The sequence below is a fragment of the Vicugna pacos genome, chromosome 7, assembly GCF_048564905.1.
Source record: "Vicugna pacos chromosome 7, VicPac4, whole genome shotgun sequence".
NCBI classification, from domain to species: Eukaryota; Metazoa; Chordata; class Mammalia; order Artiodactyla; family Camelidae; genus Vicugna; species Vicugna pacos.
Genome location: NC_132993.1, coordinates 19,006,588 through 19,032,484, shown reverse-complemented (window position 1 = coordinate 19,032,484; position 25,897 = coordinate 19,006,588). Strand labels below are relative to the sequence as shown.

Below are 25,897 nucleotides of genomic sequence, written 5' to 3'. Positions count from 1 at the left end.
CTACTCTTAAATTTCTTTTAATCCATAACAGTACTCCCCTCTCCTATTTTTTGATCTCTGTATAGCACTGATTTGTTTTGGTTTTTTTTTTTTTAAATTGAAGTACAATCAGTTACAATACATCAGTTTCAGGTGTACTATATAATGTCCCAGTCATGCATATACATATATTCGTTTTCATATTCTTTTCCATTAAAGGTTATTACAAGATATTGACTGTAGTTCCCTGTAGCACTTATTTGTTAAAGACAGTTAATCATGTGTGCTCTAGGATTTCCTTTATTCTCAGTTCGGCTGATTTTATACTCGTAGTGTCATTTAACATGATCCTCTGTGCTCTATATTTCCTGTGAGCTGATACTTACATCCAGAGGCTTGATTTTAGATTTACTCTCCTTTTTTGGGAGGGCCAAAGAGGAGATGTAAGAATACTTTACAGATGTTCTGACTGCAAAAAGGAAGAGGCATTTAACATATGGTTGTCATGTTAAAATTGTTCCAGTGGGTTTAAGTGTTATCAGCCTGACTGATCAATTATAAACTTTCCTGTCAACTTTTAACCTAATGGCTTTAACAGCCTCTGAGAGTCATAGCTTAGATTTCAGTAGGGACTATAACTAATTAATTTGTTAACTAATTAGCTATCCTAATATGTAAAGCATACTGGATAGTAATACAAATGTTTGATTCTTTTCCTCTATCACCTTTTCATACTAATAGGTTTAGGCTCCAAAGTTTACCAGTTATTTTTTTTTTTTAAGTATTACTATGAACTCATGGATTTTTATATATTTGATTTTTTTAAGTATATGTTTTTTTTTATTGAAGTATAGTCAGTTTACAGTGTTGTGTCAATTTCTGGTGTACAGCACAATGCTTCAGTCATACATGAGTATACATAGATTCATTTTTATATTCTTTTCCACCATAAGTTACCACACGACGTTGAATATAGTTCCCTGTGCTATACAGTATAAACTTGTTTATCTGTTTTATATTATTTGATGTCTTTAATCTCAGTGCTATCATTTTTCTTTTTTATCCCCTGAAATTTAATACCTTTGATTTTGTTTTCATGTATCTTTTAAGATTAAAATCCTGCTTCCTAATGACAATATGATACTACTTGCTCTGACTTTCTGTAATAGTTTCAGAATAGCAAAAACAAACCAAAAAAAAAAATCACTGAATGCTGTCTAAGATTGCTTTCTGATTATTTTTTTGTTTAGGATATAGCCTGCTAGGGATGGGTAGACAAAAAACAAGAATTAAAATCAATAAAAATACCACCTCACTGTGCGATCATGTCTCTCTGTGTGCTCATGTCTTGGTATACAGATAGGTTTATTTGTTTTACTTTTTTTTCAAATTTCAGAGATTTTTTTTTCTTTTGAGTTAATTTTGTTTTCTAATTAAATAAAAACATACACATAGATCTAAAGGCAGAACCGTGAGTATACATTCAGAGAGATCTTGTTTTTATCTCTGGCTTCCTGCTCTGTTCCTTCCTGTGTAGGTAACTGTCTTTTACTAATTTCCTTTGCTTCTTTTTAAAGAAAGAAACAAACACAACACACCTTTCTTTTTCTCCTTTCTTACATAAAGGCAACAATTATTCTGTGCCTTGCTTTTTTCTGTTTTAATAGGATATCCTTGCGATTACCTCTTGTAGTATGTAGAGAGGTTCCTCATTCCTCGTTACACCAGTGTAGTACTCCACTGCATGAAATCTCTCATAAAATTGCTTTTGTTGAAATTCAAGTTTTAAAATGATCATTCTGAATTATTCATGGAAATGACTACTTTTTTTCTTCCTTGCCCTTTTTATCTTGTTTTTCAGAAAAATCGTTGCTTATACGTGTTTGGTGGTCAGCGATCGAAGACCTATTTGAATGATTTCTTTAGTTATGATGTGGACTCTGATCATGTAGACATAATATCAGATGGTACCAAGAAAGACTCTGGAATGGGTAAAGGCATTTAGTGATTCTTCTAACATGTCTTACTTACTTTAGGTAGAAGACTATAGTCCATTTTCTTTTCTTTCTAACCGTTCTACTTCCTTTTCCCATTTGTTTAATTGAAGTAATTCTGAGTAAGAGAGAGAAAACTCTACCAGCTAAATTTTTGAGTTCTATCTATTTAAAGATACTATATGAATTATTATTATTTCTTTGAGGAGAAAAATAGTATGTGAATTTCTGAAGGAATTATTTATATGTGTGTTTGTTAGCGGTGGTTGTATAAATGAGTATCTTAAAAACTATATTACCTTGTATTTGCTGATCCTTTCCACTTTCTGTTTTCACTATAGTGACTTATATATATTAGGCATGTGTAGTAGAGTATGTCTTTGAGTTTACAAGCTCAGCATCCAAGAAGTTATTCTCCTGATGACATGGTGACTAGTTTGTCTGAGATAATCCCAGCTTATGCATATTGCCTTGCCATAATTATTAATAGTGCCCCACTCACTCTCAAAAATGTCTTATTTTGGGTGATAATTTACATAGTTACTCTATATAGTAGTCTCTTTGCCTGTGATTAGTATACACAGAAGAATGGTATTTGTTTTAAGGCCCAGTGTTTTAAAATACCTAATTTGAGCAGTAAAGTCAGAAATCAGATCAGCTTGCTTTTCCTTTTAGCTATAATGTAAAAAAAAAAAAAAAGTATGCATACACATATGTATGTTCTTTAAAACATTTTTTATTGAGTTATAGTCATTTTATAATTTTGTGTCAAATTCCAGTGTAGAGCACAATTTTTCAGTTATACATGAACATACGTATATTCATTGTGACATTTTTTTTCTCTGTGAGCTACCGCAAGATCTTGTATATATTTCCCTGTGCTATACAGTATAATCTTGTTTATCTATTCTATGTATACCTGTCAATATCTACAAATTTTGAATTCCCAGTCTATCCCTTCCCACCACCTCCCCCCTTTGGCAACCACAAGTTTGTATTCTATGTCTATAAGTCTGTTTCTGTTTTGTATTTATGTTCTTTTTTATAAGATTCCACATATGAGCGATCTCATATGGTATTTTTCTTTCTCTTTCTGGCTTACTTCACTTAGAATGACATTCTCAGGAACACCCATGTTGCTACAAATGGCATTATGTTGTCGGTTTTTATGGCTGAGTAGTATTCCATTGTATAAATATACCACATCTTCTTTATCCAGTCATCTGTTGTTGGACATTTAGGCTGTTTCCATGCCTTGGCTATTGTAAATAGTGCTGCTATGAACATTGGGGTGCAGGTGTCATCCTGAAGTAGGGTTCCTTCTGGATATATGCCCAGGAGCGGGATTCCTGGGTCATATGGTAAGTCTATTTCTAGTCTTTTGAGGAATCTCCATCCTGTTTTCCACAGTGGCTGCACCAAACTGCATTCCCACCAGCAGTGTAGGAGGGTTCCCTTTTCTCCACAGCCTCTCCAGCATTTGTCATTTGTGGACTTTTGAATGATCATATATATGGTTTTTAATTGTTGTTTATATTTAGGAGGTTTTTTCTTTTTAAACAAAAGATAACACCACAATAAAAAAGTACATGTAAAGTAGTTTGACCCTCAGGATCCTTCTCTCATACTTCCTACTAGGCAGAGGCCAGAGCTTTATTTTCTGGGGGAAGTGAAATAATAGAGGCTCTGTAGAGGCAGAGGGAACAGGGTAGAAAACAGGAGAATTAAGTCTATATACTGAATAGTGGAACTTCTAACCATTTCCCTGCTCCCATGACATTAGGCATATGTCTCCTGGCAAAAGGTTAGAATCACATTCTCTGGTGGAAATGTGTGGCCCCAGAGAAAAGATTTCCAGATACTGTTGTTTGGGAATATCCCCCACAAAAGTAAAATGTCTAATCTTACTGCCTAGTCCCCAGTACAGTGGCTACTTTCATGGCCCAGTCCCCCAACAGTGGTACCCACTGTACACATAGGGTTTTAAATTAAATTTTATTTCTTCACTCTTAATGAACTGTCAGTTCTTCTGTATTAGGACCTTCACAGTGAAAGAGAGAGACAAAAAAAAAAAAAAAAAAAACAAACTTGAAGACAGAAATCTGGATTAGTGCACTGAATGCAAGTAAATGAAAATAATGATCAAGATCACTTTTGTTATAGAAAAGAATACTGCATACATAAAACAATAATAGGGTGTAGTAAGAGATAAGAGACTAAGAAGGTTTTTGGAAAATAAATTTTGTTAGAATAAAAAGTAGAAGAGTTATAAGACACCTCCTGAAAAGTAGACAAAGAGAGATGGGAAAGTGGAGAAAATAAGGATCTTAGAAAATCAGCTCAGGAGATCCAATGCTGAACCAATAAGAGTTTCTTCAGCTATAGAGAACAAGGAAAACGGAGAACATTAGATTATAAAACAAAGAATTAACAGAAAAGTCCCAAACTGAGAAGTATTGGTCTTCACCTTATAAATGACTCTCTTTGGTAATCCATACATTGAATTTAGAAAAAAACAAAAACCTTCTCAATCTGAAGGCACATCATTGTTCGTTGTGGAATTTCACATATCAGGCATAAAAGGAATATTTTTTAAAATTGCCAGTGTAAAATGAGGTCACATTCAAAGTGACAGATCTTAGAATGATACAGAAATTCTCAGCATCTTTGAAAACTATAAAGGGAAACAAGGTCTTAAAAATTCTGAGGGAAAATTATCATCAACCTGAAATTTATTCCTAACCAAAACATCAAGGAAACAAGAGGGAAAGAATTCTATTTTCAGAATGTATTGTGTTTATCAATGGTATGTGTTTGTCTGCAAGTAATAGAAAACCCAGAGAAGAATGACTTAAACAAATAGGGAAACTTTCTCTCACAGCACGAGAAATCCAGATGTAGATAATCTGGGACTGATGTAGTAACTCAAATATCATGAAGGCCCTCAGGTTCTTTTTAATTTTTGTTTTTCTATTTTTAACTGGTTGTAGCCTCATGGTGGCAAGTTGGCTGGAACATCTGAAACTCTATACCTTCATTCCAGATAGGAAAAAAAGGAGAATACAATGTGCCCAGAAAGCTCCCTACTTACATTTCATTGAGTAGGACTATGAAATCTGGCTTCGAGAGAGTCTGAGAAAGCAAGCATTTAGCTTTTCCAGCGTTTATCTAGTACACAGGGGAAGTGGCTTGGAAATGGCTGTTGGATCATGCATTCAACAGTATGTGCCACAGAAGATTTAAAAAATGATAGATCTTTTAAGCACTGTATTTTAGGAAATTAGTACATCATATATGCTGACAAAAGGGAGTAAAAGTAGTTAGAAAGAAAACATGCTGAGAAAAAGAGGATCCTGCAATAGTTATATTTGAACATTTGGAATAAAAATGTTGGTTAGTAAATAATGTCTGTTGTAAAAGATTAAGGATAGGAACATAATAGGAAAAAAATTTTTTTAGGAAAGGAGACATCATCATAGTATTTTTCTTGGCTCTACAGTAAGCAGTATTTCCCTAATCATAATATAAAAACTACAATCAATTTAACTAAAAACTGGGTTAAAATTTAGTGGAAGGATAGTGTCAGTGTAGTAAAATTCTTCATCTACTATAGCAAGAAGTAGCAGCTTAAGCACATTATGTAAAATTATGGAAGGGAATATCATAAGAAATGACTAATAACATTACTTATCCTATCTAAAGTTGTCTGTCTTATTTGTTTACTCATTTATTTTCTACTGCCATATGATTTAATCTGTGGCTTCCTCTAGCTTTTAAGATTTAGTCTAATTTCCCATTAAAATAACTAGGAAGAGGGCAGTAATAATTCCCTACAATCCTAACACAGCTCTGCCTGGAAAAGTTAGTGAAGATAGTAATTGGTTTGACAAGTATGTGTTGAGAACTACTACATGCTGGCTCAGTGCTAGACTAGGGATACAGTGGAACCAGATGATCATGGTCTCTCAACGTGTTTATAATCTGGCTAGTAGGTGACACTCAGTTGGATTATAGTAGCTACTCTTTTTTTGGACCCTACTATATGCCAGTCACTAAGCATGGAGCTTTATAAATAGCTCTGGTTGGTGGTATTATTACCTAGAAAAATTGAACTCAGTGAAGTATTATATTCAGTAATACACAACTAGATAATGACAGAGCTGAAATTTAGAAGTTTTAGTGCAAAGAAGGCATTTTTTCCCACCGTACTACTTCCCAAGATTAAAAGGAAAAAGTGGCAGAGTGATAGTGGTAAAGATTTAGCAAAAAATTCATGATAGTAATAACTTTAATGACTATCACTTGAAAGTTTTAAAAAATGAGTTATTATGATTTAGTAATTTGTAAAATTGGTCAGTATAATGTTTCATTCATGATTGTGACTAGCTTTAGAACCAGCAAAGTATAATAATTGTTCTTTTTGTTCAGTTTTGTTTTGATTATGGTAGTAGTAATATGCTCATTGTAGAGAATTTGGAAAATATAGAAACATGCAAAAAAGAATATATATCAAACCATCCAAATATAATCTATTAACATTTTGATATATTTCCTTCTAATCTTTTTAAAATTATTTATTTTCTAAAATTTAGCATAATTTTATATTCTGCTGTTTTTTAACTTACATTAAATTGTGGGGTTTTTTTTATCATTATGGTTTTATAACCAAGGACTAGAGGTATTAGTAGAAAAGACAACTGAATTCATTCCTTAATCACTGCTATAATCAACTTTTATAAAGTTAGAATCAGTAATTTTGCTATGGGTTCTTTAATTTTTAATTGATTTATGGTGAATTATCCCACAGCACAAATAAGTTCATTGATAATTTGTTGATCAGCTACTACTATCTAAATTTGACCTTCTCCCTTCCTTTCTCCCAACATATTTCAGTGCCTTCTATATGCCAATTAAGTTTAGGTCTATAGCTGTGGGCCTATAGGGGATAAGATTCCTGCTCCCAGAGGACTCATTCTAATGAAGAGAGACCTACAGTTGTCTCCTAAGTACTGTGAAGGAAAAAAATGAGCAACATAGGAGGTCCCGTTTAGATAGAGTAGGTTGGGAAACTGGCTCTGAGGAGGTAAACTTCAAGATGAGAAGTAAAGAATTAGGAAAGAACCATGTGGAGAACTGAGAGAAAGACATGTACAAAGATTTCAAAGCAGGAAAGAATGTAGTGTTCCAGAAACAGAAGGGACTGGTGCAGACTGAGGATGGGGAAAGTTGGTGTGAAATGAGGTTAGAGAAATAGTTGAGAATCTGATTATTCATTCAGTGCCTTGTACAAATGGAGGAAATTTGGATTTTTTTCCCCTAAATAGGAAGTTATTGAAAGATTTAATGCCAGGGTCGTAATGTGATTAAAGTTTTGTCTAAATGTGCATTTTCCAAGTAGTTAATTTTGACTATATGCCTGTAAGTTGCATTGTCCAAAGGCTGTATGTGCATCAGGTGCTTCAACTGAGGATTTTTTATGCCAGAGTTGAGAATCTGGTTAGAACTACTTGGAAATTTTTCTTGCCTAAAACTGTTGCTGTTATTACTTGAAATTGTGAAATTCTCAGTAGCTCTATTGGCATATTAGAGTGAAGCTGAAATACTTTTCATTTTTCTATTTTTCTTATTTTTTTCCATCTCCCTCACTCCCTCCTTCACTTCTGTCACTTCCTCCTGCTCATTTCTCTCTTCTTTCCCATTCCCCCCTTTTCTTTCTTTTGTACTCCCCTCCTTGAGTCCCCTTTTCACTCTCTATCTTCCTTGCCCAGCCCCCGCCCCTACCCCAAGGGTTTCTGATAAGTGGTGAGGATTGAGAACCACTGTTCTGGTTCTTCAGACCCTAACCTTAGTTCCCTGGGCAAGGTACCTAATGTCCTTAGCTTTAGTTTGCATGTCTGTAAATGATCCAAATTATACTTTAAGGAAAATAGTATTCCTACTCATGGCTACTCTAGGAATAGAAATGGATTGACTCTATGGGCTGGTATTGTCGGATACCTCAGTTTTCACAAGTATGTCAATACTACCTACAGGTTCACTGATCTATTCAGTAATCAAGTCAAGTCAGTTTTACCTCCGTCTTTTCTCTCTTCCCATTGCTACTTCACTAGTTTGGGCTGTCAACACCTGTTTGGCCTTGTTTCTAGTCTTCTTCCTGGGTATCCCATCCCTCCCCCAACCCATTCTTCACACTTCAAGCAGAATGCAGCTGTTCTGTGTTACCAGTTAAGTGCAGAACCGTACACTGTAACATTTATTCAAAAGATTTTTTATTGGTCAACTACTAGGTGTTAGAAAATAATCTAAGCACTAGAGATACAACTGTGAATAAGGGCTCTATCTTCATGAAGCTTATAGTTGCACATAGGGAGGAAAAAGTAATAGATTGACAACCTTATCTTTTAATTAGTACTAATAAGATAAGAAAATATCTTTAAAAAATTTTTTTTAAACCCTGATTTTTCTTCCTTGCTTAAAATCTTTTTACTGTTTCTCTTTGCCCTCACAATTAAATCTAAATGCAGCCTGACTCACAGATTTCTTTATGATATGCTTCAGCATCGTTAGTTCTCCATTCTTGGTATCCACCAATTCTTTGTTTCATGACCACCGAATATTAATTCTTCATTGATAGTATTCTTTTTCATGCCTTTGGAGTTTTTCCCATATTCTTCTCCATACCTGAATCGCTCTTTCCTCCCACCTCCAAAATGTAGTGTACTTGGGCTCATCGTTCAGATCTTGGCTTATAGATCATTGTCTCCTGAAATTCTTTAATTCCTCAAACCCAGGTTAGGAATTAGAGCATATGGTTCTATCTTTAATTGTTAACACAATTCTAGGTATTCACCTGGCAGTATAATCTTGACTTTGCTTTTCAAAACCTGTAAAATTTGCTCAGACTTTATTTAGGATTTCTTAAAGAGCATTCAGTCTTTTCAGTATCCTAGATCTCCTAAAAATTTCTTCACTGGATTAAGTTAGTCCAATCAGAAAACCTCATGTTGGAACTATGGTATATGTATTATCCTCCTGTAGAATTACTTTTACTTGATTTTTTTAAAGTCCATTTAAATTTTAAATTTCATCTTACTAGATTGTTAATTATTTTGTAAGCCATTAAAAATCCTTTGGAGGACAAAACAGTACTATTTAAATTTCTAAATTATTAAATATTCTTAGAAAGCACCAATTTTATTACATCACACGGATGCTCTGTAGCTCATTTAAACATTCTATTTATTAACTTCTTCAAAAGCTGTTTTATTATAGTTAATTACTGTAATTGAAAATGGACTTGATATATAATTACTATGTTTATCTGTGATTCAGTAATGTGGGTTATTTGATTAAAACTGCTTTTATGTGAGTTTCAAATTGGATTGTTTGAAATCATAGAAGAAATTTGTGTGAACTATTGAGATCACTAATTAGAGATGGTATATCTAATTGTAAAATTGCTGCTTCTTGTAAATTTTTATTGTGTCAGATACTATAAAATCTTAAATGGTTACTATTTATAGTTACTTAAATAAATTACTCAGATTTAATATTTTAAGATCTAAAGAAACATTAGTTCTTATTTCTTAACTAGAGTATAACAATTTTATGTTTCCCTCAGAAGGAAATTATAATTTAAATCAGTGAATTGGCAGCTGTTGAGGAAGAAGGGATTTATTAATATTGTGTCTAACACATACATAATTACATCCAAATTCAGCACATCTAAAATTTGGGGGTTTTTTCTGAGTAACTTTTGAAGTAAGTCTGTGAACACAAGGGGCTTAGCAGACTCCCCATATGTAAACTCTGAATTTAACACTAATTGAAAATTATGTTTAGAAGTCCTGTCACACCAGCAGAACTTACAGTTTACCATAGAAATTCAGTCTATTATAATGGAATTACTTTCTCATATCTGTATTATTCAAGGTAACAAACACATATTGTGTCTTCACCATTTGCCAGATACGAAGTTGGGCCTTGATGATACAGAGCTCTCACAACCTAATCCCTCTTCTGTAGTAGAAATGTGTATACTTGTTTTGTTCCTTAAATTCTATCAACTGTATTTTCCCACATCTGCCACTGTTTATTCCATTCTGTTCTAACCATAGTGGCAGATTGGTATAATTGAAAGAATAGTGAATTCAGAATCAACAGCTCTCTTCATCAGGGTCTGCCACTTATCCTTCTATAACTTTGCCAGAATTATATAACTTCTCTGGACTTGACTATCCACCTGAAAATGAGGGGATTTGACCAGTTGATCTTTGAACTAATGAATGTTATTTAATTTGACCAGATGATTTTAAGGCTTCATCTAGCTCCAGAATTTTGACAGTTAAATTTCACTCCTTTCTGCTTTTATCAGGCTGTGAAAATAACAAATATGAGCCGTATTAGTTATGTCTGCAAGATCTGGTGTATCTGTAAACATAATTTCATGAAAATCTTAAAAGCAAAATCTTACTGATTTTCATTTCAACCCTGGGAATGTGCTTATTGTGCTTACTGATACTGTTTGTTTTTTTAATCAAGTATGTATGTGTGTGTGATGAGTCCTTATGTTTTTGACCCTTTTAGACTTTTACCAATTAACTAAATAAGGCCAATTCAGCAGTATAGAGAACATTCTGAAGCTAATGATTTCCTGTCATTAACATAGATTAGCTACTGAGCTAGGAAATGGTACTGCTTATTTTCAGTGTAACTAGGATTCATTGCTTTCCATTTAGCATTTTCTATTTGGTATACTATTATTCAGATAAAATCGGATTATGTACTTGTTTTTCTTCTCAACATTACTGGTAATAGTAACTTTCTATAACTTCCCCCTTTTACCTTCGGAGGAGTGTTTTTGCTGGTTAAAAGCTTATAAAAGTATTTCATATTTTTAATATAAAATTTAGGTCATTTGATAGTAAATGTAAATTAAAAGTTCACCTGTAAAAACAAGCATTCAAGAACACTAAAGGCTGTTTTGAAAATGAAAGGTAATGAAATAATATTAATACTACCAGATATTTATAAAGCTGCAGTTCTGTACAGATTAATGGGATGGAATAGAACAGATAGTGTAGAATATCCCCAAGTACATGTGAGAATTTAGTATATGGTAAAGTGGCACTTCCAATCAGAGAAGCAAAATAGATTATGTGATAAATGACACTGAAATGTTACCTAAGACTTGGCAATAAGCAAAAAGTAAAATCTGGGACTCTGATGTCTGTATATCACAAAAAATTCTGAGTAGACTCAGGTTTTATACTTAGGAAATAAAAATACATGTCTAATTGTTCTTAATAATTTAGAATTGGAAGACCTTTCCAAACATGGTGCAAAACCCAGAAGTTATAAAGAAAAAGATTTAGTTTGATTTCTTTGCAAATTAAAAAATTACTTATGGAAAAATACTTAAATAACAAATGACAAACTAGCAACTAAGACAAAGGTTAATATCCTACTGTATAAACAAAAGACTTAAAATCACTAAAAGAGGAATGATTGTTTAGTAGAAAAATGACAAACAATATGAATAGATAGTTCAAAGAAAAAAAACAATTCAAAAAGCTGATAAATTTACTTCTGTATAGATGCTCAGCTTCATTCATAATTTTTAAAATATAAAGTAAAAGATCATTCACTGAATGTTGATATCTATTAAAGTATTAAATACGTATACTCTTTGACCAAGCATTTTTTTTCCCAGGAATTTATCCTACTCACACAGTTGTGCAGATGCATAAAAATAAGCTGTACAGAGATACTTATTGCAGTATTGTTTGCAAGAGTTCGGAAATCTGGAAACAACTTTAATTATCCACCAGTAGGTAACTGGTTAAATAAATAATGGTTGATCTATTCAGTGATATTAATTCTTTGTAACTTAATACAACTGAGATAGATCAATAAATACTATATTATTGAGTGTCAAAACCTAGTTGGAATTTTACAAAAAGTAAATAATGAGTAGTAGAAATCTGGGTTCAGTTAAAGTGATAGAAGTTCTAAAATAATTCTAAAATTTATATGGAACCACAAAAGACCCAGAATTGCCAAAGCAATCCTGAGAAAAAAGAACAAAGCTGGAAGAACAACCCTTCTAGACTTCAGTCTGTACTACACAGCTGCATTAATCAAAACAGCATGGTATTTGCAGAAAAACACACACACGGTTAAATGGAACAGAATAGGGAGCCCAGAAGTAAACCCACACACCTATGGTCAATTAAGGCAAAAGAAATAAAAGCAAAAATAAACAAATATGACCTAATCAAACGTAAAAGCTTTTACACAACAAAGGAAACCATCAACAAAACAAAAAGACAACCTACAGAATGGGAAAAAATATTTACAAATGATGCAACTGACAAGGGATTGATATTCAAAATGTACAAACAACTCATACAACTCAATATCAAAAAAATAATAAAACCAATTAAAAAATGAGTAGACCTAAATAGACATTTTTCGAAAGAAGATTTCAGATGGCTAACAGGCACATGAAAAGATGCTCAACATTGCTAATTATTAGAGAAATGTAAATCACAGTGAGATATCACTTCACATCGTCAGAATGGCTATCATCAAAAAGTCTACAAATAACAAATGTTGGAGAGGATTTAGAGAAGAGAGAACCCTCGTATACTGTTGGTGGGAATGTAGATTGGTGTAGCCACCCACCCATGTAAACTAGTATGGAGGTTCCTTAAAAAACTAAAAACAGAACTATCATGTGGTCCAGCATTTCCACTCCTGGGTATATGTCTGGAAAAAACAAAACTTCAATTCAAAAAGATACATGCACCGCAATGTTCATAGCAGCACTATTTACAATAGCCAAGACATAGAAGCAACCCAAGTGCTCATCAACAGATAATTGGCTTAAGAAGATATGGCGGGTGTGTGTGTATGTATGTATACACACATACATACATACATACAATGTGTGTACAATACACAAAGGAATATTACTTACTACTCAGCCATAAAAAGAGAATGAAATATTACCATTTGCAGGGACATGGGTGGACCTAGGGAATATAATGCATACTGAAATAAGTCACACAGGGAAAGACAAACATCATATGATGTCACTTGTATTTGAAATCTAAAAAATAATACAAATCTATATTCAAAACAGAAACAGACTCAAATGTAGAAAACAAGCTTATGGTTATTAAAAGGCATAGGGAAATGGGGAAGGATAAATCAGGAATATAGGAGTAATAGATACAAACTACTGTACATACATAATAGATAAGCAACAAGAATTTACTGTAGAGCACAGGGTATTATACCCAATGTCATATAATGACCTATGATGGAATATAATCTGCAAAAAACCACAAATCATGCTGTACACCTGAAACTAATACAATATTGTAAATCAACTATACTTCAGTAAAAATACATAACAGACGTTCTCATTTTCCAGATTTCGAATTTAAGAATGTGGCAGACATTGTTGGTTGCTACCCTGTAATCATCAGCCCTTTCTTATTAACCAAGTCATGATTTTGTTTAATGCCAAGTTGCCCAGGGGTTGAATTGTGATTAGCCTAAAACAGTAAACAGTCATTGTTATCCTTTGCCAGATTATTTCACTTTCCCTTCCTCCCATGTGACACAGTTATGGCCAGTAAGATATAAGGAAAGTCTCCTGGAAGGCATTTGGGGAAAATATCTTCCCTAAGAAAACAGATGCTGAAAGAGTTATTTCTTTCCCTGGTTTGAATGCCCTATAAAAGGATGTGATCCTTAGAGCTGGTACTAGCAACTTTCAGAGATGAGTGGAAGGCCAGGAGAATTGTAGGGTCATTAATCTAGCACCATGATTTGGTTGAATTGCTGAGCTATCCTGTAGGTGTCTACCTGCAAAAATTTGTTATATGAGCTGCTTCATCTGTCATTATTCAGGTTTTCTGTTACTTGAAGCTGAAAAGTATCCCAACATATAGAGTATTTGTGGAAAACTTTTTATTAAATTTTATATTTCTGTGGCATTGTTGGAGGGGGGGGGAGTTATGCTATTTATTCACATTTATATTTCACCAAATACTTAGCTCAAGTATATGCTGGCCTGAATTTCAAATTTTTGAAATAAAGATAAATGGACAGCTTTTAAAGGTTCAGTGTATTAAACACTGCACAATATATTCAACAATCAGAAAAAAAAAATTGGGGGGTGCGGTGCATATATCTATATGTAAACAAGTATAGGGACAAGCCCTGCAATTTGAAGAAAAGCCCATTCAGGGTGGTCCTTGGTTGCTGACAAAAACTTCAGACTGGAGACAAACCAAGGAATCTGTCAGCAAAGACCACTGAGTTCAGGACAAACAGTAGTAACAGGATATTAAGGAATTGGCTCTTGCCAGTTGAGATTGTGGGGGCCAGTCTGAAGCAAGCAGTGCTGGCTGGAGGCAGGAAATGTTGCAGCTCAAGTCCAGGATCTGGGAATTAGAACAGCAGTCCAGAGACAGAATGGTTAGTGCTTTCTTCAAAAATTCCTGGCTTTTCCAAACAAGTTCCTAGGATGCTTCCCCCAAACAGGGTCTGTGGCAGTTCTGAAAATTGTTTTCTGTGTCTTAAGTAATTAATAAAGGATATCTGTGTGCATTGGGTCATGAAGCAAAAATTAGTTCATGAATCAATACAAAAAGGTAAAAAGGTATCTTCCTCAGGAATTTAAATAATTTCAAAAATATTTTTGTTAGCTTTTTATTCTCCCAATAGGGTTCCCTTAATGTTACACATTTTGGTAATCTCCTTTTATGTAAATCAAAGAAAGAGAAAAAAAATGTGATTCAGACTGTCAGATAAAATATTTCACCTGATTTCCCTTTTAGCTGTACTATTTCATGTATTACAGATGCTAAAGAAAAATAACAGGAGAATTGAACAATTATCATTGTAGTTTCTTGAAAAAACTGTAAAAATAACAGATTGACAGTAATAGTTGTTTATTGTACAATTCTTATTCTGTTTTCTCAAGTAGGTGTCCTTTAAAACTGTGTTTATGATTAACATGATCTTGTTTATTGATCTGTTTGATTAACTTTTCTTTGTGAGTCAGTTTTTATAAAACCTGGTGAAGACTCCTGGCATTCAGTCAAGCTTTTTGGCAATTGACTCTAAAGCCTGTTAAAATATTATATGTTGCAAACCTTTTATCCTTTTCCCCACCACAGCTACTACCCATTAGAGGTTATTAAATTGAAAGATAGCCTTGTTTTCGTCTTAGAAAGATATTTAATACATAAGACTGTATTAATAGTTATGATATGTTAGAATGAAAGCTTCTTTCTTGGTTTTGACCTTTAAGCCTTTTCAGTTTTTGATAATGCCATTTTTGTTCAGCCATTTTTTATTTTTATGAAATTATTACAGAAGTAATGCAATGTGCATAATCAAGAAAGCAGAGTTCAAACAATGTAAAATGCTATGAAATGAAAAGTTTTTCTGTCAAAGTGGCAAACTTAACACAGGTTGCTGATTCCTTTCCCTGAAATCATCCCTGGCCTACAGGAACTCTTTAAATGAGACACAAGCTATCTCTCCTTAAGTTAATTCTTGCTCCTTCACTGTAGAAACTAGCAGTAGTAGCCCATACCACTAGTGCCAGAATCAAAAGAACAACATTATGGCAGTGCAGAAACCCCAGTGGAGTTAAGAATTGATGAAAATAGATGTGGACTGACCATCTACTGACAATAATTCATTTCTTCCTCCCCTCCCCTTCAAGTCCAGGAAACTGCCTTTCACTTCCCCCAAAGGGTTTAAAGCTAAGAAACCCTTGCATAGAAGGGTGATAGTAAATGGAAGTGATAAATTGATCCTTTGTTCCTAGACTTCACTATCAACCTGAGGGCTCTTCCTTGTTTTGTTGAAATAGCTCCTCGAAGAACTTTTTCAGATGCAGTCACTGATGTTATTTCTTTATTATTTCTGCTAATCCAAAGATTCCTTTATTTTGCCCTCATTGTTGAGATTGCTAGTTTAACTGGAAATAGAATTTTAGTTCCATATCATTTTATATTCCAAGGAATTTTGAAGTTGTTACTCCATTGTATTCTAGCATTCTTTGTTACTGATAAAAGGCCTAATGTTAGTTTGATACTTATTCCTCTGTAGATAATAACCTGCTTTTTCCCTCTCTAGACGCTTTTAGAATTTTTTTTTATTCCTAATGTTTTGAAGTTTCACTAGGAGCTATATTTAGAGAGAGAGAGAGAGAGAGAGAGAGAGAGAGAGAAATGTAATCTTAAAAACAACAACAACCATGCTTAGCGCCCAAGGCTCTTTCAAACAGGATACCTACTTATTTTTCTGTTCAGGGAAATTTTCTTTCTTTCTTTCTTTCTTTTTTTTTTTTCTTCTACATTGTTTCATCTCGCCTTCTGGGGTTCTTTTCAGACAAATTTTTTTTACTTCAATGGCTTTATTATCTGTGTCCCTTTGCTATCATAATTTCTATATCTTTTTGCTATATATTCTGATAATTTATCAACTTTGTCTTGAGACCACTGACTTTGTTTTTAACTATGCCCATTTTGTTTTCATTCTGTCATTTGATTTTTTAAATCATAGTTTTTCTTTTTAACATCTTTTCATACTCTGCTTCTTTTTATGAAAACTTATTCTTGTTTTACACATGTTTTTCTTTACTCTCTACAAGGGTAGTGAGTTTGGGTTTTTTCTTCTAAGTTCTGTTCCTTTCCGTGATTTATCTTTCCCCGTTCTATTTGTTCATCCAGGCCCCTCTCTTTAGACTGCTAATTTTTTTCCTCATATGTCGTGTGATTCCTGTCTTAACATTAAAATTTATGAATAAAGGACTATATCAGTTAAGAAAGTTTTGACAGTGGTTTCCGGTGCATTGTATAGGTCTATTTTTCTATTTCTCCCTTAAATCAAACACTGACCAAGGGTTCTGTATGAATGCAAAGTACATTCAGGCTTTCTTATAGGGTGAATAAACTGAATCTAGGCAGGCAGGATGGGACATACATGATTATCAAAACAAAGCACAGCTGCTTTGTCTCCTATATCCTCCCCTAATGTCTGTGGTGAAGATTTGCAGTTACTTTAAGCTCTGCGCTTATTCTTACTCAAGCCCCTGTGTCCTTATTAGAAGCTCTCCACAGGAGTCATTTTCATTGTCTACAACTTTTTGTATTTGATGACTTGTTTGGAAATTTTCCATCTTTTATCTCTGATGAGTTGGGTTCTCTGTTTCTTGGCTGTGATTTCTGTCGGTACAATCCCAACTGCTATCTTTCAAGATTCCAGAAAATTTCTTACCTCTTGATGTCTTGACATAATTTCTTCTTTTCTAGTCCTATTCTTTGGCTTTTATTTTTCTTTTTGCTATAATGTTGTTTTTGCCAATTCAAGTGGGGTTATGGAAAGGAGGGATAATGTAGTTAATGTTTAGTTTGCTATCTGAAACAGAAAATCCCAACCTTAGATTTCATAAGCAGCTTCTGTTTGTAGTAAAAATTCAATTCTAGAATGCATACTAGGGCTAGGCCATAATTCTTTAAAGTATATGTAATTATATGTAATTTTTTACATTTTAATTTTTTAATAAAAATGTATAAAATCTTCATTTAAGATGAGAAATAGGGTTTTTTCCTTCTGTTTACAAAGGAGATAAATCAAATTTAAAGTATTACAGAAATGGACATTTTTAATAGTTTCTTGGGGAAATTCAGACTGCTTTTGAAGTTAGATAATGAAAAACTTTATTTTTGTTCATTTTCTATTGAAATGTTTTTTGAATTGTTACTGTATGTGGAATGGAGTGGAAGTAGGAATTATGCCTAAGTACAATTTGTAAAATTTAAACAAAAGGCCATTAACATAGATATATTCAGTGTAAATTTGAATTAACTCCCTGATCTTTAGGAACTCTTCAGATATAAGTTCTCGTTTTTATTTTTTAGAGAAAGTATCAAAAATACTTTTTAATACACAGTTTTAGTTTTGTAATTACGCCAGCAAAATAGTTTTAAAGCTTTTTTTTTTAGTGCCAGTAAAATTGTCTTTTGAAACCTGAAATCCCTTCCCATCTAAATAACAACTTCCAAATATTAATGTAAAATTTTGTTCGTGAGAAATTTGAAAAGGTATGTGAAAATGTTTCACTTAATAGTAAAAGTCTCCAGTATTTATACCCAGATATTTTTTTTTCTGTATTTTGGTTTGGATTTTTCTTCTTACAATATAAAGGCAATATATATTGGAAATTTTTATATTGTGTAATTGAATATTAAAGTAACTCCCACCCCACCCCCGAAACTATTATTTACAATTTGGTATTCTTTCGTATCTCGTATTTTTTCTGTTTACATACACACATATATTTTATATATAGACACTTTCCTTGTCTTTAGTATGCAATAAAACTTTTATTTGTAAAGGCCTGTAAACTTCAGGATTAATAGGAATGTTGTTCTTGAGAGATTTTATGTTTGAATATTCTTAGAGTAAAATATTTGGATACCTCCAAAAAATTTTATTGAAACATTTTTAGTCTTATTTTTCACAAGTTTCTTCTCCAAGCTTGGTCTCTATTAAGTTAGTCTAGAGACTTTTTTTAGTACTTATGATGTAATTTTCTGTGCTGATGATACCCATTTCATGGAAATAATGCTTCTTTATTGATATTTCCCTACTACTTTTTTTCCAGTCCACCCCATTGCACTCATAACAGCCTCCCATTTGATCCGTGTATCTCAAGAGCCTCTCACTTTGCCTATCCATACTACACACTAGTTGCTGGTAGTCATGTTAAATGATGCAGCTGCCCTGTGGGGAGACGTGAAGAGGGTTGGGGAATGACGGGCTGCTAATGAGTATAGAGTTCCTTTTTGGAGTTATGAAAATGTTCTAAAATTAGATTGTGATGATGATTTTTCAGTGAATATACTAAAAAAAAATTAGGCTGTATACTTTAAATAGGTGAATTGTATGGTTTGTGTTTTAAGCTGTTTTAAAAGCCAATAATAGATTTAAATGTAAAACTTTGGGGCAGAAATCAACATTATGCAGAATAAAAGGCATATTATATATGAAAGGTCAAAGAAATGTGAAGCACATATTTTCTAGTATGCTTAATAATCAAAGTAATTTTTTATAACTCTTACAGTACAAATTTTATAAACATGGTAGTCTTACCTCCCTAAATATCGTAAACCTGCTTACTGCTTTTGTTTTTGAGAAGCAATGCTTGTCATTTTTCTCTTCTGCTACAAAGCTGCTTCTAGACAAAATGTAACAGTATGGAAGAGGAAGCCTATAAAATTTGGTCTTAAATTCTTCCACATTTTTGCATGCCTCCCCCGACCCAATACTTTAATTTCCTCTAATTTCCTCTTGGTGACTCCAGCTCCATTTTATAGAATTCAAAATTTCTTTCCCTCTTGACCGATTTCCACTCCACCCAGAAATTTCCATTTCTTCAGTGGGTCCTTGTTTAAGGTAAGAAGTTTGTTGCATTAGTTTATAAGCCATACATTTCTGATACTTGCATTTTAAAAGATTACGAAATTGGGGTTAGAAAATGTTGTCTTTGAAGAGCCAGATGTAATTGTTGCCGTTGCATCCCTGCTATTATGGGTGAAATCAGCCACAGACAAAACATAAATGAATGGATAAGCCTAATTTGACCCCAGGAAGGTCAGATCAAGCCATAGTGTGTCAACCCATGTTATAGAATTCTTAATCCAAAGGCTCAGTATTAAAGATGAAATGGAATGAAGACATTTAAGTGCAATAAATTTAGGCATTTATGTCCTCCATGTCTACCACTAATGAAAATAATTTTTATTTCTATACTGCTTTTCTTCCAAGGTTATCTGAGGAACAGAGGTCAGAACCTAGGCACTTTTGAAAGTTTACCAAGGCTTATTAAGGGAATACAGGATTTACGTAACCACTAAAGACTATATAGCATGAATGTTGGGTTACTATTAAGATTAGGTTGATGTAGGTGTGTGTATATATAAATTTAAATTTATTTGTATATCGCTGCATATAAATTTGCATATTGTGTTATATATGTGTGTGTAATTTTTTAATATGTTTACTGTGGGGTACATTTGGATAGTGTGTAAAATATCCCAAACAAATTTATTGAATTTGAATGTAAAATATGAATGAATTTAAGGTGAACAGGGAAAAAATAAATACTGTGTTATTTGACCCTGCTAATGTAGATAAAGATGAATGAATATCAGTATGGTTAGCATCTCCTCCAATAGTATTCTGTATTGACTGAAGTGTTTTACTTCAACCTGATGTTTGTTTAGCTTTTTGAGTATATAATAATTGCTCGTGTATAAAAGAAATGTAATTTTGAAACAATGGCATTGTTTTAGATCTATGGCAAGTATGTTGTGAATCATAAAATTATATTTCAACTAATATTTCCAAGTAACAATAATGAGAAACTTGGCATTTGCCGTATCAGTGTTTCACAAATTACTGGATAATGCAGAATGACCATCACTCATTTGATGGATTTCTGAAAAAATAAAATATTAACTCTGGCAAGTTTGAGCCACTCAGAAAAACAAAATGGCATGTTTTATCCCCACGTATTTTATTTTATTTTATTTTTCTTAGAAACTGTGTCATTTCATTGTATGTTATGAGCAGATATTTTAGATGACTCTGACCTTATTAAACAAAACTGTGTTTCACTTTTGTCAAGTTTTTTGTTTTTCCAGGTCAAAATTTGAATATTTTATCTCTGCTATTAAATTAGGACTGACCTAGATAATAAATCAGCTATTGCCTCTCCCGCAATAAAATGATTACATTGCATACCTTTTTCTACCTCTTCCCTTCCTCTAGCTCCATTCTGGTAGTTAGCATTCATTTATTTGTTCAGCAGATACTTGAGTAACTGTTATATACCAAGCACTGTTTTAGGCACTAGAAACAGTAAACTAAGCAAACTCTGCCCCTGTCGAGCTTATATTCTTGAGTTGAGAGAAGGCAATAAACAATTGTTTATTGTTTAATATAAAATTTATGTAGTATGTTAGGAGATAAGTGCTATGGACACAGGTAGAGCAGGGTATGGATGTATTAATCTTTTGTAGAGAGGTTACTAACTTAATTAATGTCAATATTGTCACCTTATTTTCTCTTTCAATTTGTAGTTCCGATGACAGGATTCACACAGAGAGCAACCATTGATCCAGAACTGAATGAAATACATGTCTTATCTGGACTCAGCAAAGACAAGGAAAAAAGGGAAGAGAATGTCAGAAATTCTTTCTGGATTTATGACATTGTGAGGAATAGTTGGTAAGATGCTCTTGTCTGTGCTGCGGTTTCAGTGTAACATATATTTGAGATTGTTGGTTTATTCAAAAGAAGAGAGAGATGGAAGGCTTGTGTTAATTTTTTATGTCATACGTTTTAATTTCCATACTGGCGAGCAGAGAAGTCAGTGTCAGAGCCTGTGTATACAGTGATGTTCAGCAAATGGACTTTACCTCTGAGTTATTCAATTAGCAGATGTTTCCCGGTCTGAGAATCAAGAGAATTGTATTTTAGCCTAGCTTTTGCTACTAAGTAGATGTGTGAACTTGAGAACAATATATTTTTAATGTTCCTAGGTCTTAGTTTTTATAAAATGAAGCAATTTGACTAGACCAGGATAGGGGGTATTATTTAGCATTTGAAACCAGGACCCTTTTGTCACAGAGCATCTCACAGAACTGTACATTTTGCTTTGGAAGACACTGACCTAGAGGATCCAGCCCTAATGTTCTGTGACTAATGCATAAGTAAATATTCTCCAGCACTTCAGAGAACTTCCTCCATTCAGTAATGGAGGGTGGTGTTCATCAACTAAGGAATTTATTATTTTCTAAACAAGACATTTATTTACAGTAAAAATGAGAACAGTCTGTTATTAGCTTTTTTATTGTGAACAGATAAATGGGATATCATCTCTTTGAACCTTTGGTGTAGGCCTTCATTATGCTGTTCCTGTTTTATAACATGAAGTAGATTGTTCTTAAGTGAGGTTTTTGATGGGCATTAAAGAACTTCAGAACTCAGTTGTAACAAATTCAGATTATTTTGTGAGAGTGACAAGAAATTTAAGATTTGATGTAAACAAATTTATAATTCTTCTGTTGTTAGTTAGGTGTGCAATTAATTTGTTTGCTACAATTGTATTAACATCAGGTGTGCTGCTAATTTTCTAGGATAGAATGCCTTAAAAAGCAGTGTCTTGCAGGTCTTGTGTCTATAAGAATGATCAAGCTGCAAAGGACAATCCAAGTAAAAGTCTTCAGGAGGAAGAACCATGTCCAAGATTTGCCCATCAGCTTGTATATGATGAATTACACAAGGTATCTTAACTACACTGACCTGTAGACTTTCCATGACGTACAATCTGAAGGAATCCCAAAATATATCTTCTTCTGATTATTTTTAAGTAATTTGAATAAAAAATTAAAATACATAACAGACATTTACTAGAATATGTAGCAGACATTCAATATTATCCCTAAAATTCCCTAAGAGATTAATCATTTTTGCATAGTCCATAATTCCTGGCACTTTTCTTCTTTTGAAAATGGTCAATGGCTGCTGCTTCTTAGCTGCATAGATCTGATGTACAGCATGGCCTATTGTTTCTACAATATGAACATTCAAGTAGGTGTACAGTTTTCAGCATTTGGATACCTTTTTCCATGATATGAAAAGGTGTATATAACTTCCTGATTTTAGATTTCCCATTGTGTGAGAGGTCTTTTGTCTTTATTTTTCCTATCTGTGACTGCAATATCTTCTCCATCAGCCTTGTGAAAACAGTCCTGAATTCTGAAGTTTTAGTGTCACTAAGTGTTCAAGAGTGGTTTCTTTAACTATTTCTCCCTTAAACTTTACATATAGTTTAATAATTAGGCTCAGATTATGTAGTAAATTACTGATATAACCTGTATTCTTTATTCTTTCTGTTTAGGCCGTAGATGATTATTTGATCTCTGTCATTTGAGAACTTTAAGTAAAAGACACCATCAGAATAAATGAAAGCGCTTTCTCTGAAAGTCTCCCAAATTAAAGGACAAATGAATTTCCATCTATAGTATGGAAATAATACATCTGTTATATAACAGTACTGATTATAAATGTTTTCAGAATTTCAGGAAATGCTTTAACACTTCGAGTACAGAGTATCAGTAAAACAATAATTAATATAGTGAAATCATTATTGCATTCCTTTTATGTTTCTTATTTGGTATTGAATAATAGAATAATATTTAAAAAGTTACTTCACAAATCACTTGTGCCACTTAATATTGGGCCTTAAGGCTAAAGCAAAATTAAGATGCTAAAATTTTTAAAGTTTCTAGTTATTGTTGACCTTCAGTGATTCAACTTGTGAGTTTTTTTTAAAGATATCATTTGTTATTATGATCAATACTTGATTAATTTGATAATCCCCATTATTTGTTGTCCTAAGCAAACTCTGTATCTTGAAATAGCTTCTTAACTATGATTGCTTTTGTTTCATGTCTTCCATTGTCAGTGTAACCTTGATAATCAATTTATTTTAATATACGATTTAACCTAAGGAAGTAGCCACATTAAAGTAAAATGGAAACTTGAGAACAATCAGAAGAAGCCTTTGCTAGAAATGCAATTATGTTTTAGTTTTTTTTAATATGGGTAAAGCTAAAGAAGTTACTTATTACACACTACTACCAGAATGAAGAATTTTACTATGGCTTCTGTAGTTTCTTGAGTATGCATACATTTTTTAAAATCTGATTTGTTTTATTTATTATAGGTTCATTATTTATTTGGTGGAAATCCAGGAAAATCTTGCTCCCCAAAGATGAGATTAGATGACTTCTGGTCACTGAAATTGTGTAGGCCTTCAAAAGATTACTTACTGAGGCATTGCAAGTACCTCATAAGAAAACACAGGTATAAAAAATAGTTCACTGACAACTTTTATTTAGCATTGTCAACTATTGTTGGTATTACCTAAACTTTGGAGATATGACTGTCTTTGGAAATTTAGTGACATGACAGTGTAAATACTGTGAAGATAATGACTTTTGTAAATGTCTTGTTATTTTTATTTTTGCTTTCTTCTTTCAAAGGGAAGTACAAAATGAACATAGATCTTGATGCTAAAAATTACTACAGATAGAGCAAGGAAATTTTGCAACTGTTAAAATAATAAAAAAAATTCCTCTGAAGCTGATGAACCTACCTTCAAGTGATTCAAGGCCTAACCACTAAAAATTGTCAGTTTTAGACCGCTGACATATGCCTGGCCTGTTGATGACTCTCTTAACAGTGAATGTGACGATCCAATTGACTAAATAATACCTTTATAATTTACGTTTCAGAATACAGCTTCAAATATGTTTATGGTTTTACATCATTACCTTTGCCATTTAATTGCAAAATCACATACTCAAACATTTTCATACATCTCCTGGGTCACTGTTTGCTTTTTAGCCTTAGCAGGTGATAAGCTACTGAAAAATGTAGAAAAATACCTCTGTCCCTTTGGTTACTGATAGATTATAAAAAAACTTAATTTGGAGAAAGGGAAGGTTAGCTTTTAATGATAATAATAACTACCATTTACTGAGCAATTTTTGTGTACTAGATCCTGTATGTTATCCTCAGAATAAGCCAGTGGGGTAGATACTATTATTATCTCTTTTATAAAAGAAGAAATGGAGACATTTTTAAACGGGTTGTATAACTCATCTAGCATCACTCGACCATAAATGACAGAGCCAGGATTTGATCCTGAGGGTTCTGACTCCAAAGTTTACCACTGCACCACCACCACCACCACCACCTCACACACAAACACACGCATGCATGCATACATACATATGTATGTTTATATGTTTATTATATAATTGTATTTTATACAAAATATAAATACATTAAAATCTCTGTAGGTATAATTAGATTTGTGTTTCTTTATCATATCATGTTTACTTATTTCTTCCTCTGCTTTTACAAGTTGTGCTTGAGAGATGTATTGATAACAGAAGCTAGTTACTTCTGTTACTTTGGCATTACTATGAATAATTAAGAGTATTTCCTATAGAATCTATAGAAGAAAGGATGTGAATCTTCACATTGGCTGGATGGCTAGAGATAAATTCCTTCTTATTAACAAGATTTAAGGTACCTTCAGCTAATATTTACATTGCTAAAATTTTATTTCTTGGTACTTTACTTAATGTTGAACTTTGTTTTTTAAAAGGCTAAGGACAAATTTGGGGAAATCATAGTGGTTTTTTTCCCTTCCTTCAGATATAATAGCTGTAGTTGGAATATTAAGTTGTGCTTTTAAAAAAATTTTTCTGACCAAAGGCCCATTAGAGATTAAAGGAGACTGTTTAAGAATTGAAACTTAACTTATAAATGCTTTCCTCTGACTTTTTTTTTTTATGGAAGTACTGGAGATTGAATGCAGGATCTTGAGCATACTAAGCACATGCTCTACTGCTGAGCTATACCCACCCCTCTTTTTAAAAAATTATTATTCTTTTTTCTTTTTTTATTATTAGACTTTATTTTTTAGAGCAGTTTCAGGTTCACAGAAGAATTGAGCAGAAAATACAGAGTTTGCACATAGCCCTCCCCCTCACACACATTATATACTCCCCTGCCCTCAACATCCATCATCAGTGTGACGTATTTGGTAAAATCGATGAACCAACATGGATGCATTATTATTAACCAAAGTCCATAGTTTACATTAGGGTTCACGCTTGATGTTGTACATTCTATGGGTTTTGACAAATGCATAATAGCATGTAGCCACCACTATAGTATCATACAGAATAATTTCATTGCCCTAAAAATCCCTTTGGTCCATCTATTCATTCCTCCCTCCCTCTCCT

At 33.0% G+C, this 25,897-nt stretch overlaps 1 protein-coding gene across 13 annotated transcripts in view; it reads left to right on the top strand.

The window, feature by feature from the left end:
- The window catches only part of MKLN1 (muskelin 1), a 169,654-nt gene that overhangs the window by 114,717 nt on the left and 29,040 nt on the right, over window positions 1-25,897 (top strand). For all 13 annotated transcript variants that reach the window (XR_012074266.1, XR_012074267.1, XR_012074264.1 and 10 more), the window contains 4 exons: window positions 1,841-1,970; window positions 21,152-21,299; window positions 22,243-22,357; window positions 23,803-23,942. Coding sequence is in view for 9 of the 13 variants with exons in the window: in XM_072964451.1 (XP_072820552.1) it covers window positions 1,841-1,970; window positions 21,152-21,299; window positions 22,243-22,357; window positions 23,803-23,942 (533 nt within the window). In the remaining 4 variants the exon portion in view is untranslated. The remainder of the gene's footprint in view (window positions 1-1,840; window positions 1,971-21,151; window positions 21,300-22,242; window positions 22,358-23,802; window positions 23,943-25,897) is intronic.